Consider the following 12695-nt stretch of genomic DNA (forward strand, 5'->3'; position numbering starts at 1 on the left):
TCAAATCGATACCTCGCCAGGTAACTACTCAGTCGTATAATCGCAGAGCTGGTCAGTTGTCCAGCCCGTAAGCCAGCGGAACAAGATAGCCGGCTGATCATAGCAAGCCAGCCAATCGGACAGCCTGACGGTCATCGGTCAGAAGGACACGGCTCGCCGTTCCAGTAACCAGTGGGTCGGGTCGTAAAGCCAGCAAGAAGCCAGCAAGCGACGTGATAGAGCCACCAAAAGTACTTCTCTAACCCCATCCACCTCCCCCAGTCACAGCCAGCCAGGGGGCACCGACATCGCCTCGCACCGCCGTCACCGCTATCGACACCCCCCCCTCCTCCTCCTCCCTTCACCAACACCACTCGGCACCGAGGCAGCGACGGAAAAGACGAAGAGGGCACGGGCCGTCGACCGGCGCGGGTCATGGCAGAGCAAATAGACATAAACCGTGCGAGCGTCGATGATTTCGAGCGGGTCCTCGTCGGAGTGGGACGCAGGCGGGCGAGGGCCATCGTCCGCAGGCGCAAGGTACAGGCCGCAGTTGACAACACCACCATCCGCGATGTAATGATTTTTTTTTCTCTCTTCTTTCTCGTTTTATTGTTTCGTAAAAAAAAATATTTGTCGCTGTATTGTGAGGTTTAGGGGTGAGCGCCGCGTACTCGGCGATCGTACGACGCGTCGTTTAATTAGTTTGGTGTGCAATCTATATTGAGAAGCAGGTGAAGTTGCGTGCGAGCAGTGCGGCCTGAGGCGAGAGGCTTTTACGGGGTTCGCGCAGCCTGGCAGTTTGCCTGAACGCGCGGCCGGGATTGGCAGCGCGGTTAGCGCCCGCGTTCAATCCTAATCAGCCGTGCACACCCAGCGGGGATTTTTGTTTTTCTTTCTAACACAACCACTATGAATGTCACAATCGCAAACGTTGCAATGCTCGTAATTATTATTGTTGTATGATTGCAGCCGTGTGTTGTCGCAAGGCTTGGTTTGTTTAATACTCGAGTGCTTTTGGATATTGGTGGCAAGGTGTCCCGCTTTGTGTCATGGTTACGTGTGCGTCCGGCTGCTGTATGTTGGGAGGGTGAGTGGGCAGAGGATCAGTTGCATAAAACACCTAAAGATTACATTTACGCTTCGTTTTACAAATCTATTAAGACGGGTAAAGATCACTGTGAAGTTTTTCTATGCAACAGGCCATTGGCTGATGTGACCTTTTGCGGTTAAAGTGCTCAGAAAAACGGTGCATATACTGGGGACCGTAAGACACGTGGATTCGTTTCGGTGTCCATGAACCTTTTGGCTTTTAAGTAATAGGTAACGACAACATAAAACTTCCTGGGAAACGTGGTCCAATGTTGGCCATAAGCGGCCCGTAATTAGCCCCATGGCTGTGCATGTTTGAACTGTGCAATCTGGAATATTAGACTTTGTGTGGTCTTCTCAGTTAGGTCCTTAATTTTCAGCACATATTTGGTTTTAGTAATCTATGACATGTTTTAATTGCTCGGGCGAAATAACTTAACCACCGTCATCTTTAATGTTATCTAAGAATTTACCTTATCGAAAATGTATTGCCCAGTGTGTTTTATCTGTGCCAAAAATAAGCCGAACCATAGAAACATAGATTTAGCGAGCTGTTTGGCCAATGCACCCTTTGCAGAGCTGCCAATTAGTCTGGGATTTTAACTTGCACTTGACATGTTTTACAATGGGATGTTTTATAGACCGTGAGACCTGAAAAAAAATGTGTGGTGTTAATATCCCTGATCTTATGGTAAGTAATAGATGTTTTAAATACTATCATAGCGCATTTAAATTATACAAATCTGTTAAATTAGTGTACACTCGGTTTGTTGACATGGTTTTTAAGAATATTAATCATTTTAATTTACCTGTAACATAACCTGGCACTGTGGAATATAATTTAAAGCCCTTGTACTGCTGGGTGAAGTCTTCCCCATGCTTTGTTGGTCACGGGGGTTGTTTGACCATACTTAACGTTGTTCAGTGTGGATTGGTGATGGAGGGATCCAGGACAGATTCATATATTACTCAGGACTGATATTAGCTGTGGGTTGAGAATCAAACTCAGGTTGGTGAGTTTATAGCGAAGTGCATTTATCAGTGCACCATCGTTCCATACTGTGACATACCTCACAAAGATGTGAAAGGAAGCGTTACGTTTACCATCCTAAATATTACTGCTTTATGCATAGTGCAGACTCGTTAGTAGGTAAAGGTGAACGCTGCACATACAGCTAATCCCTCTGGAGGCAGATTTGCTCCCTTTTGTAGATGCATTTAACCTCTGTCACATTAATAACATGGGTTGAAAGAGCTGGTCAGCTGGGTATATCCGCACTTTACTGTCCAGCAAAATATCTGCTGATCAGCCCTGAAGGAGCTGTAACATAATCGTTGTAATCGATAATTCAGCAGAGGCTGTGCTGGGTTAGAGATACGGACTGGAGGTTTTAAAAACTTTGATAGGGTATCGAACTTACTGCCTCAGGACGATATGTGCTGTGAGCTAGCTTCGACATTACACCACAGGGACTCATGAAGATGGTAAACGTACCAAATGTAATAATATTTAAGTAGATGAGCATGTGTCCCCCAGTGTTTGAATGGGAAAACACATTAATGTCGTGGCCTTTCAGCTAGCTGGCTTAAATTAATGTGTTGCTTTACAATACTTTTTACCCAAAAGTACATTTTTCTGTATTGTAGTTGCATCCTTTTATATTGTACTTGGCTAACATGTTTGGATCGCCTTTATTTAAAAATTTTTGCTGAAAGGAAACTTTTAAGTGCCGATGGTTCGTATTATCACATTGCTTAAAGTAGTGATAATTAGAATGCCTTAATATACGATACTTTGAGTGTAAAGTAGCAGTTTATGAATTCCAATTGCAGCCATAAAATGAGATTTTGTTTTTCAAGGCAACTTTTTTCAGTTCATAGGAAGGACTTGAGAGAGAAAAACACACCAAAATAAAACCATATGTGCGTTACAAAAAAACGAGTGAACAAAAATTGCTTTTATTTAAGCACGAAATAAAAAAAACGAAGTATTTGAATTCGATGTGGGGAGGGGGAACCAAGGAACAGACAGGAGGCAGGCCTGGAAGAAGTTGCTTCTCGGCCTTCGGCACTTCTGTTTCGTAGGCCTTAAGTGATGACTTTCTACAGTTGCTACACTGCTACTACACATGGTTAACTACCGCCGCTCTCACTCGCCTGCTCGTGCGAAAAACACCATTTGAAGATTCTATTTGCTAATTTTGCTATGAACAAAAAAAATCTCGAAAAGTTCATCTCCGGTGTTAATTTCTCTCACCGTATGAAAAAACGGGCTAACATTGACTGCCTCTTTGTTTCTACACTGTGCTCTTTGAATATATTTATTCAAGAAGATATCTCGTTTACATTTTTGTTGATCGTACAAACAACAACAACAACAAAAAACACGGTCAATTTTTGTTTGTAGGCCCTTGAGTTTTAGCAGGCCCCATGCACAGTGCCGAATGTGCCTATTGGATAATGCGACCCTGACAGGAGGCACCCCCACCCCCCTCCGTGTCCCCTCTTAGTTTGCATTCCTTTTCCGTGTCCACTTTCCCAGCACATTATCGGCCTTGCGACAAAACCCAGCGGGGACATTTGCATCAGAAAAGAGGGGGCAACACTGTGCTGCGCCCTGCCACAAAGGCGCTCGCCTGCGCTGCTCGTCGTTCCGTACAGAAACATTATTGCAGAGGGCCACTCGGGCCGGCTTCCTGGCTGGCGTAACCCCTCGGCCCCTGGGTGCTCGCATTCCTCGGCAAGGAGCCCTTAGAAACGGGCTGAAAAGGGGGGTGGTGGTGGTGAGGGTCCTAGAAAACCACCCCGTCAATTCCCCCGCCGACTGAACGGAACGATGGGGGGGTTGTGTTGGGTGGGTGGGTGGTTCTCGGGCTGTCTGGGCAAGCTGTCTGCCTCGTGTGAGCCACCCACTTAAACAGCGCCTACTGTTACCTGTGCACAACATGTGTGGAACACCTGTTGTCACTGTGTATGGCACGGTAGCCTTTTATTCTGGACGAGGCGCTGCGTTGTTTTTTTAAAAGGAAAAAGAAGTAGCCCTTTTTATATTCCGTAAGTCGTGCGAGCGAAAAGTTTTTTTTATTGTTTGTTGCGGTGGCTCGATTGTTGTAGTTGTTGTAATAGGTGAGACCTGCATTGTTTTCTCATCGTCCCGGCGAAAGGCTGTGAGGTTGCGGAGTAAGTTGCTCGTGTTGCGCATGATGTACTGCGAATGGCCCTTTGCCCTCGGTGAAATTGGAATGTTTTTTTCCCCCCTTCTCAAAATGATGCTCTTGGTATGCAACGCACTTACTTCACTGTAGTCTCTGAAAATGGTTTACAGAAAAGGTATGCGGTGTAAAATACAACTACTGTACGGAATGCCGTGATGTACTGCAACATTCGATTATTCGGAATCTAAACATTCCTGAAAGCCATCGACTTTTTTTTTGGGGGGGGGGGAGGATATTCATGCTCCATGGTGAGTTTGAGTTTAAGTTGATGTTGCATGAGTTTAATGTTTCCCCCCCCCTCTCTAAACAAACATTTCTTCAGAAAGTCTCTGCTGTCACTGTATATCTCTCTGCTGATGGATCCGTGGTGGCCTCCCGGCTGAATGCAGTATGAGCTGGGGGAAGAGCCCTTTCTCGGGAACAAAGCGGCTGTTTCAGTTTACTTACAGAATTATGAGATGGGTTAGGAATTATAAAGAGGGATTTTTGCAGTGAACAGTGGCCCGAGTAGCAAAGGTCTTTGTTTTGCCTGCCCAGAATTAACTCTTTGTTGCCGAGGGCTATAACACAGCGACCCTGTGTGTTGGAGGTGCAGTTGAATGTGGGCACAGTGCGACAGACGAACAAGGAAAAGCCTTGCTCAGGGTTTTGTTGGAATCTTGCACGGTATGTAGCGGTTTGTAATCGTCTTAAAGTCATATTCCAGCTTTCAGCAAAATTAAAATATATTACACTATTGCAAAATGAACACCGTGCAATGTTTTTTCGTTTGTGCTTGCGTGACAATTTAAATCAGTGGACAAGATTATTAAGGGTTTGTAATGTTAGGTTTACCTATAATTTGCACTTCATTGTTAAGCATTGAGGTTATTTACATTTATCATCAACATAAATGTATTTGCACTCTGGAAAAATTGCTTAATGTCAATGTGGATTGGCATTCTTGACGTGAAAATAATGGAGTGTTCGTATACGTTAGTTTGATACCTTTTCAAAATTTCTGTCAGCCTATATGAAACCGACAATATTATATTAAGCCTGTTCAGCATCTATTTATGCGTATAAACATATGGCCAGCAGAGTTTATGAGTGGGATTTCTGGATTGTGCTGGATTAGGCTATGATTGCAGGTGTAATCCTGTTTTAAGGCCACGGTACATCCACTGGTTGCAATGCACCTATAGCTATTTCCTTGTGGCCTCGGGCAATAAACCCATTCCTGTTGTGAAAATCCACTTAATGCCAATGTCGCTGGCACACGAGTTTTCTTTTCACCACACTATGTCAGATGAGTGGCATGTGCCCTGTCTTGTCCGGACATATAAGCTCGCACTCATTACACAAAAAGTGCTTGCCACAAATGAACCACGATACCTCGCTGATATCGGCAAGGAGCATAAACCATCACACGAACTCCGGTCATCCTCGCAGCGGCTTTTGGCTAGCCATTGTACAAAGATGGTCACCGCATCGCACCGTTTCAGAGGCTGTCTGGAACGTTCTTTCTTCCGACATGAAGCCACTGGAGCTATGCACTTTTAAATCTAGATTTAATACGAACTTCTTCAGAACTGTTTTTGTGTGTTGAGTTTGTTATCCTTCCCCCGCACCTCCGATGAACACGGTTGGCTGCGTATGGTATGGAAGAAGTTCAGCATGCGTGCAGAGGAGTAACAACTCTTTTCCACCACTAGGCGCACGGGGTAGACGGGGGCCTGCACAGAGCCCTGGTCTGGTGTGCCCTGAGAAGCATCGCTTGTTGAGGCGGGCTGCGTGCAAGCAATTTGCTAAGCAGTGGAGGGGATGTGAATGAATTGGGCAGGCTGCGCGCTGGGGCCATGCGGACAGTCTAATCTGTTCTCGTGATGAGGCTGGCCGAAGAACTTTGCTCACACCGTGAAAGGCCGTTTGTGCGGCGCCTGAATGGGATGGTTGTAAGTGAAATGTGTGAAGTGGAGAGGAACTTTCTGCTGCGACTATAGTTACATTCATCGTCTTGTCAATACGGTAAACACAGGGGAGAGCAGGGCTGTTATGAGAAGGACTGCAGCCGGGGAAAATTTGGCAATGAGACAATGCAAGCCGTTCTTAAGGAACGGTTACGTTAACTTTAAAATAACACAGCGTATAACTGGAAAATTACAGATTTCTATTTGTTTAAACAAAATTTCTACAGTTAAACCAAATCCGTGTATTATTTTTTGGAATTACTGTACTGTGGTGTGGAGGTAAAATGTGCGTTTGATAAGTTTGAAATGTTTTGTCACGATCCTGGCAGACGCTCAAACGTGCTTTAACAACATTTTGAAAAGTAAAGGTTATTGAGGACATTTTTTTTTTCACGTGGTTAATAGTGTAGCATTAAGCCTCAGTATTTCAGTTTTTCAAACGGATAACTAAGAAAGGGGCTCTTTTGTGCACTCCTTATACAGAAGTTTGGTCAGGTACCGCTAGCAAACACTAGTTTCTTTGCCCAACACATATAGGGTATTGACAGCAAAGTGCTCGGCTGGGCTGCTGTGATGCCTTTCCAGCACTTGCGCACGCACATACTGCTGCGCCTTTTACCCCTTTAGCGGTTGTGTTGACTTGGGGGTGGGCCCTTCCATGTAGATACCTAATTTAAATTATTGGAAGTTTTGGCTGCGGAGACTGGAAGTGAAACCCGACGACCACTGCATCGTACACACAAATTAGCCGCTACACCACACAAGGTAGCCGCTACACCACACAAGTTGGCCGCTACACCACACAAGGTAGCCGCTACACCACACAAGTTACACCACACAAGTTGGCCGCTACACCACACAAGTTGGCCGCTACACCACACAAGTTGGCCGCTACACCACACAAGGTAGCCGCTACACCACACAAGTTGGCCGCTACACCACACAAGGTAGCCGCTACACCACACAAGGTAGCCGCTACACCACACAAGTTACACCACACAAGGTAGCCGCTACACCACACAAATTAGCCGCTACACCACACAAGTTGGCCGCTACACCACACAAGGTAGCCGCTACACCACACAAGTTACACCACACAAGTTACACCACACAAGGTAGCCGCTACACCACACAAGGTAGCCGCTACACCACACAAGGTAGCCGCTACACCACACAAGGTAGCCGCTACACCACACAAGTTACACCACACAAGTTACACCACACAAGTTACACCACACAAGTTAGCCGCTACACCATCTCTTGCCCATTCCTAGCTCATTCCAGACAATCCTGCCCTGCTCTATTGATTTTTACATTTAATTTGTCTTGTCGAATTTGTGTAATTCCGCTTTTGGTCCGGGCGTGACCTTCGAAAACATGCTACGCAGTTTACTAAACGAGCTGTGGAAGATGTAAATAAAATGAAAAACTAGGTTGTGAAATTTATTCTTCGTTGAATAATGCAGCAGTTTACGACTACATTAAGCCGTAAAATGAGCACCACAAAGATTCAGTACTTAATAGTGTGCGTTAAATTACTAAGTGTGGTCTGCATGAGCTGAGGTTTTTTGTGTTTTTTCAAAGCTTTGTAAGCAGCTTCTTGCGTGGAAACATTTTGCACTGCAAATTAAATGTATAATATGCTTGATATTGCATATACAAATTATAACAGTGGTGTTAATTTATAATGTGCTTACATGGAATATATGTCATTGCTGAAGATGGACATCATTTATGTGGCTCTCAATGCTGTTAACGTTTATAAATTATTACCTGAGTTGGTCTTGTAAGCCAGGGGCACTTAAAACTTTTTACAACGATATTGAACGTGCACAATATCACACGATTAACTATACAGGGACATTCACCAAAATGTCCCATCACGGAGGATGATATGTTAAATGTTCTCACCATCTGATTCGTGCACCAGTGCTTCGGTTTCATCAAGATTCCACTTCGTTTTAGACATTGGTGGCATTTCGCAGTTCCTGACTTTTAAAAGTGATTGTGCCACATCGAGCATGGGAGATCACGAATGCATTAAAGCTCGCTGACGGCTGTGTGACATAACACGCCTTATGCCACTCTGTTTAATGCCAGTGTATACAGCGGGTAGGTCCTCATTTACCAGGACGGATGACAGGAGTTGAAGTGCTCCTCGGCAAAACCCACCCGTGCCCATTCAGCCGTACGCCACAATATGTTTATGGCATCGGGGTTTTATTTTCTCTCTCTTCTTCCCAACTTGTCTCAGGTTGTCCCCTTGTGGCATCGTCGGGTTCACCGGAGCAATTACAGTCCTCGGCCTGTGTCCCATCCCCTCACGCCAAGCACCTGTGCGCGGTGGCAGGCGTGCGCGTGCATATATGAAACGCCGCCCGTACGCCAAGTGCAATAACGCACAGCAGCGTCCCTCTTTGCAGGACTTGTCGAGTCCAAGGGCTGCTGCCTTCGTACGTGACGCGCATGATGCTCTGCATCGTGGGCGATTCATTATCCTGTGCTGATCACGTAATTGCTTTTCTGCTGCAGGCCGAATTGGATTAACCCCTTAGCTCGGCTGGGCACCGATATGCAGTTGGTGTGGGGGTTGTGGGAGGATGGAGAGGCGTGTCCCGATTGAGGAGGCTGGGTTTTGACATTGTGTCATGTAGGCGAGGGCTGGAATGCGTACAGATGATGTGATGAATGAACCGTTAAAACTGTGCATTGCTATCTTGTCAATTTCACTGTGCTTAAACGTCTAGTGTTGTGTAGTGTATACTGTGGCAGTGTCTCATCGGATTGTCAAAGTTTTCGTTGTATTCTTGGCTGCTGTAATCTTCAGTAAAAAGACAACTCAACAAATTTGTTAACACTGCCTTAAAAGGAACAGTGTATAATGGTGATGTTTCGGGCGATGATCCATTGCCCGAAGAAGCGCCATTGCCCATATATTATATATTTTAAGCCAGTGTTATTTACAAACAATTGTAAGTTTATTTTTGTTAACTGTGCCTGTGCACCACTGCCAGTGCAGGATCACCAAATAATTTGTTTTGTTCAAACAGTTTTCAGTGTTAGTATGATATATGAAGCCCCATTGGGAGTGGGATTTTGTAATAAATGTGTTTTCTCCTGTGCGTTAATATTTCAGGGTAGTGTTAAATGACCCATAGGTGCATGGCATTGCTTAGCAGCACACAATCCCACGGGCACCAATAATGATTGCATTTCACAGCTCGAAAATTTGTTATAACACTCTTTTGAATGATATTCAAGAAGTGAATTAGAGAGGACTTGTGGGTTTGGGAAAGTGAAAAGTTTTCAAATATACTGATAATTATATTAAACAATCATTGCAAAATTGCTCCACACTCTGTTGAAAGACTATTTGATATTCATTTTTTTTACTCTAATCTCAAGGTGAAGGTCAGAGTCTGTATATTTAAACAGCTGTACAGCATGTACCATTAAAAATACTTTATAGTATGGGAAGTTAATAGTTCAGGTAGAGAACAGCATGCAAGCACGCGCTATATGGTGATTTAAGAGTAGGATAGTTCGTATTTCTTCCCGTTTCCATGACTGGCTCATTATAGCGCTGGGTCTAGCTGATGTATGGTTAGCGCCATAATTGGAGAGGGAGAAGGGATGGAACAGCAGTGACCTTTTCCTGTTGGATCACCTCCCCAGCCTCTGAATTGCCAGGAAAGCAAAGGGAGGTTGGAACAAGGATTCCTAAGATGGTTGTAAGACCAATGTGGTCGTCCAAGTGGCTTCCTTACAGTGTCCACAGATCGCACGCATTTATTTTGCTTATTATGTACGTCCTTTGTTTATTTCTCCGCTGGGATAGGTTAAAGTGAAGAGGCTTTGAGTTGGGTTTCCCTTCTGTAAACGGCCGACTGAATTATAGATATAAAAATCATTGTTCATATTGTTTTGGCATTTGCGGCGTTAAGGTCAAGTCCAGGATCATATCAAGGACAAAGAGACATTTTAATGAACATCGCTAATTCATGAGGAGGGCTTTTCCCATAAACTATCCTGATTATGAGTGGTAGTCGCAATGCCCCTACCCGGAGGCTACATTAGCATTGGCTCTGAATGAGGCAGTGGTATAATTCCGAGCCATAAATATTGGCTAGCTTCATGCAAATGTGAGATGTGTATTTTCCCTAACAAGCTCATAAAAATATCATTTGCTAATTAAAATTTAAAATTGAAACATCATTTCATAGATTTTTGTGACATGTGGAGAGGCGATAATTGTTATGATGTGCAAATGTTGTAGCCATCTCAAATAGTCACGTTAAAGAGCGGATGGATAAATACAAGAACGTGTATGCCGCTTACAAGAAGCACATTGATCAGCAAGATATTACCATCAGTCATTGACCTAGCTTTATCCTAACAGCACTTCTGGATCCTCTTTGTCAGCAGAGGTAATCAATTTTTTTTTGGCTTCACACAAGAAACACCTGTCATGCGATGTGCTTAATGGTGTGATATTGAACATTGTCCTCTGTTATATAAACCATTTGCCATGTTTTGAAGAGCCTAGCTGGAAACTTAAATGCTCCAGTCCCTGCATTGTCCATTGAAAATACTCAATTTATTTTTTCGCCATTTACAGGAACACATAGGCTGATTTACAACCTGATTTCTGCAAGAAAAGCAAACTTCAGATTACAGAAAGGAATTTATTGCAAAAATTCAACATCTGCTTGCTAAAGGGAGCAGGCAATTATGCAGGGAAAGACCACTTGCTGTCAATGCTGTAATATTATACCGTATAACAGCGTGCATATATTTTACAGCTCATAAAAAATTGTCATTCCACAACAATAGTAAGTGATGCAATGTACTTGCATCTCTGAAGTAATCATCACAGCGCATTTGTGCTGGGATTGTGGTTATTTTCTGGCCAATAGCAGAACACTGGTAGTGCCATCGCAGAGGTTGTCTTTGTGGGAGACATCAACCCTGCGCAAAGCATCCAACTGCAGATTTCTATGAGCTCGTGCAATTATTGGTACGGGGCAAATGCATTGCACAGGGTTTGTATACCGCGTTCACTCGGCAGATAGTGCAGTCCTTGCACTCCATGGTCTGCAGTGATGATTGTGCACCGCTGGCGAAGGTGTCTCGGCATTCGGAGGCAATTATTACGTCGTGGTTTTCTGCATGCACGTGCGAGGGAAAGCGTTGGCTCTGCTGTAGTGAGGTCCTTCCATTGTGATTGGTCGCACAGAAATCAAATCCATCAATTTGTGACGACGCTTTTTTTCTCCTCTCGCAATGACGGAATGCTCTTGGTGTACAACGGTGCCATGCTAGCCTCACCTTGTGGGACTGCTGAAAAGAGGCATTGCCTACAAAGAGGGTGCAAAGGTACAAAGAAAGAAAAAATAATGCAAAGGTCAGTGCCGTGCCCTCTGATCTGAAAATGGGCGGCACAGGGAGAGATGACGTGGGATTGTGCGGAGGCTCACTGCTAACGGCTTCACAAGCCGATCTGGCTGACCAGCTGTAAGCACGGCGCTTTATCCGCGCTTCATTTATCGATCGTAGGATCCTTGGGGGATTTCTCATCTGCAAGAGGTAAAACGAATCAAGAAGTGGACGCAGGGATTACCGGCTCCAGCGGCATTGTACTGTTTGCTCCTCGGTGCCACAACAGATGCGCTGCGTGCTGCCTCTCGTGCGGGGCTCTGAATTGTAAATCGGAGCCACCCCCGTATCGCTTTCATTGACAGTCTACCTCGAGGCCTTTTTATTGACTGATGAAATGTAAAGGCCTTGTTGCTGATGCGGAGAGCGCCGCTGCCAGCAGCAGATTTCCTGGGGGACAGCTGGCTCCTCGGCGAGATGGATGCGCATTGGCCGGCGCCGGATGCGTGATTGGGTAAATCAAGCCGGCGCACGCGTGTACACCGCGAGCGCGGGAAGAGTGATGGGGGATCTGGGAGCACCGGAGAGGATGGGATTGATTGGGGAAGGGACGTGCTGGTGAGGCTGCTAGCTCAGCTCATAGGTAGGAACGGGTTCGTCCTGCATTCTTGGCTGAGCATGGCAGCAAGAGTGTAATAAAGAGCCATTGAGAGACATAAAATAAGCAAAGCAAGACATTACTGAAGATAAGAGAGTCGGGTAGAGCAGAAGATAAAGGTGTTGGTGCCTTTACGGAACGGTTGGGAGCTTGAAGACGGCGGGGAGGTACGGAGCCACCTCGACGCGTTAGCCGGCACTGCTGATGTGCGGGTGCCGGTGCAGCGTGATCTCGGCGCTGGCGGAGAAGCTGAGGCGCACGCCGTGGCTGGCCGACCTGCTGTCCCGCTATGGCAGCTCCTCGTCCCGGCAGCACTCCCCCAGGAAGCGCGGTGGCCTGCAGGTAATGGCTCCGCTGCTGCTGTTGCGACGTTCGTCTTGTCCGCCCCGGCAGGCGTGCCCCGTGCTCCCTGGCGGTCCTGTCGCT

General features: G+C 45.6%; 1 protein-coding gene across 1 annotated transcript in view; it reads left to right on the plus strand.

Annotated features, from left to right (window-relative positions):
• Positions 1-12250: 12250 nt before the first annotated feature.
• The window catches only part of FBXW7 (F-box and WD repeat domain containing 7), an 84834-nt gene continuing 84389 nt past the window's right edge, over positions 12251-12695 (plus strand). Inside the window, 1 exon segment of the mRNA XM_061552448.1 lies at positions 12251-12611. Coding sequence (XP_061408432.1) covers positions 12474-12611 — 138 coding nt within the window. The 5' untranslated portion in view covers positions 12251-12473.

This window comes from Lethenteron reissneri, chromosome 16, assembly GCF_015708825.2.
Source record: "Lethenteron reissneri isolate LAM-NWPU_2019-01 chromosome 16, ASM1570882v1, whole genome shotgun sequence".
In the NCBI taxonomy this organism is placed as follows: Eukaryota; Metazoa; Chordata; class Hyperoartia; order Petromyzontiformes; family Petromyzontidae; genus Lethenteron; species Lethenteron reissneri.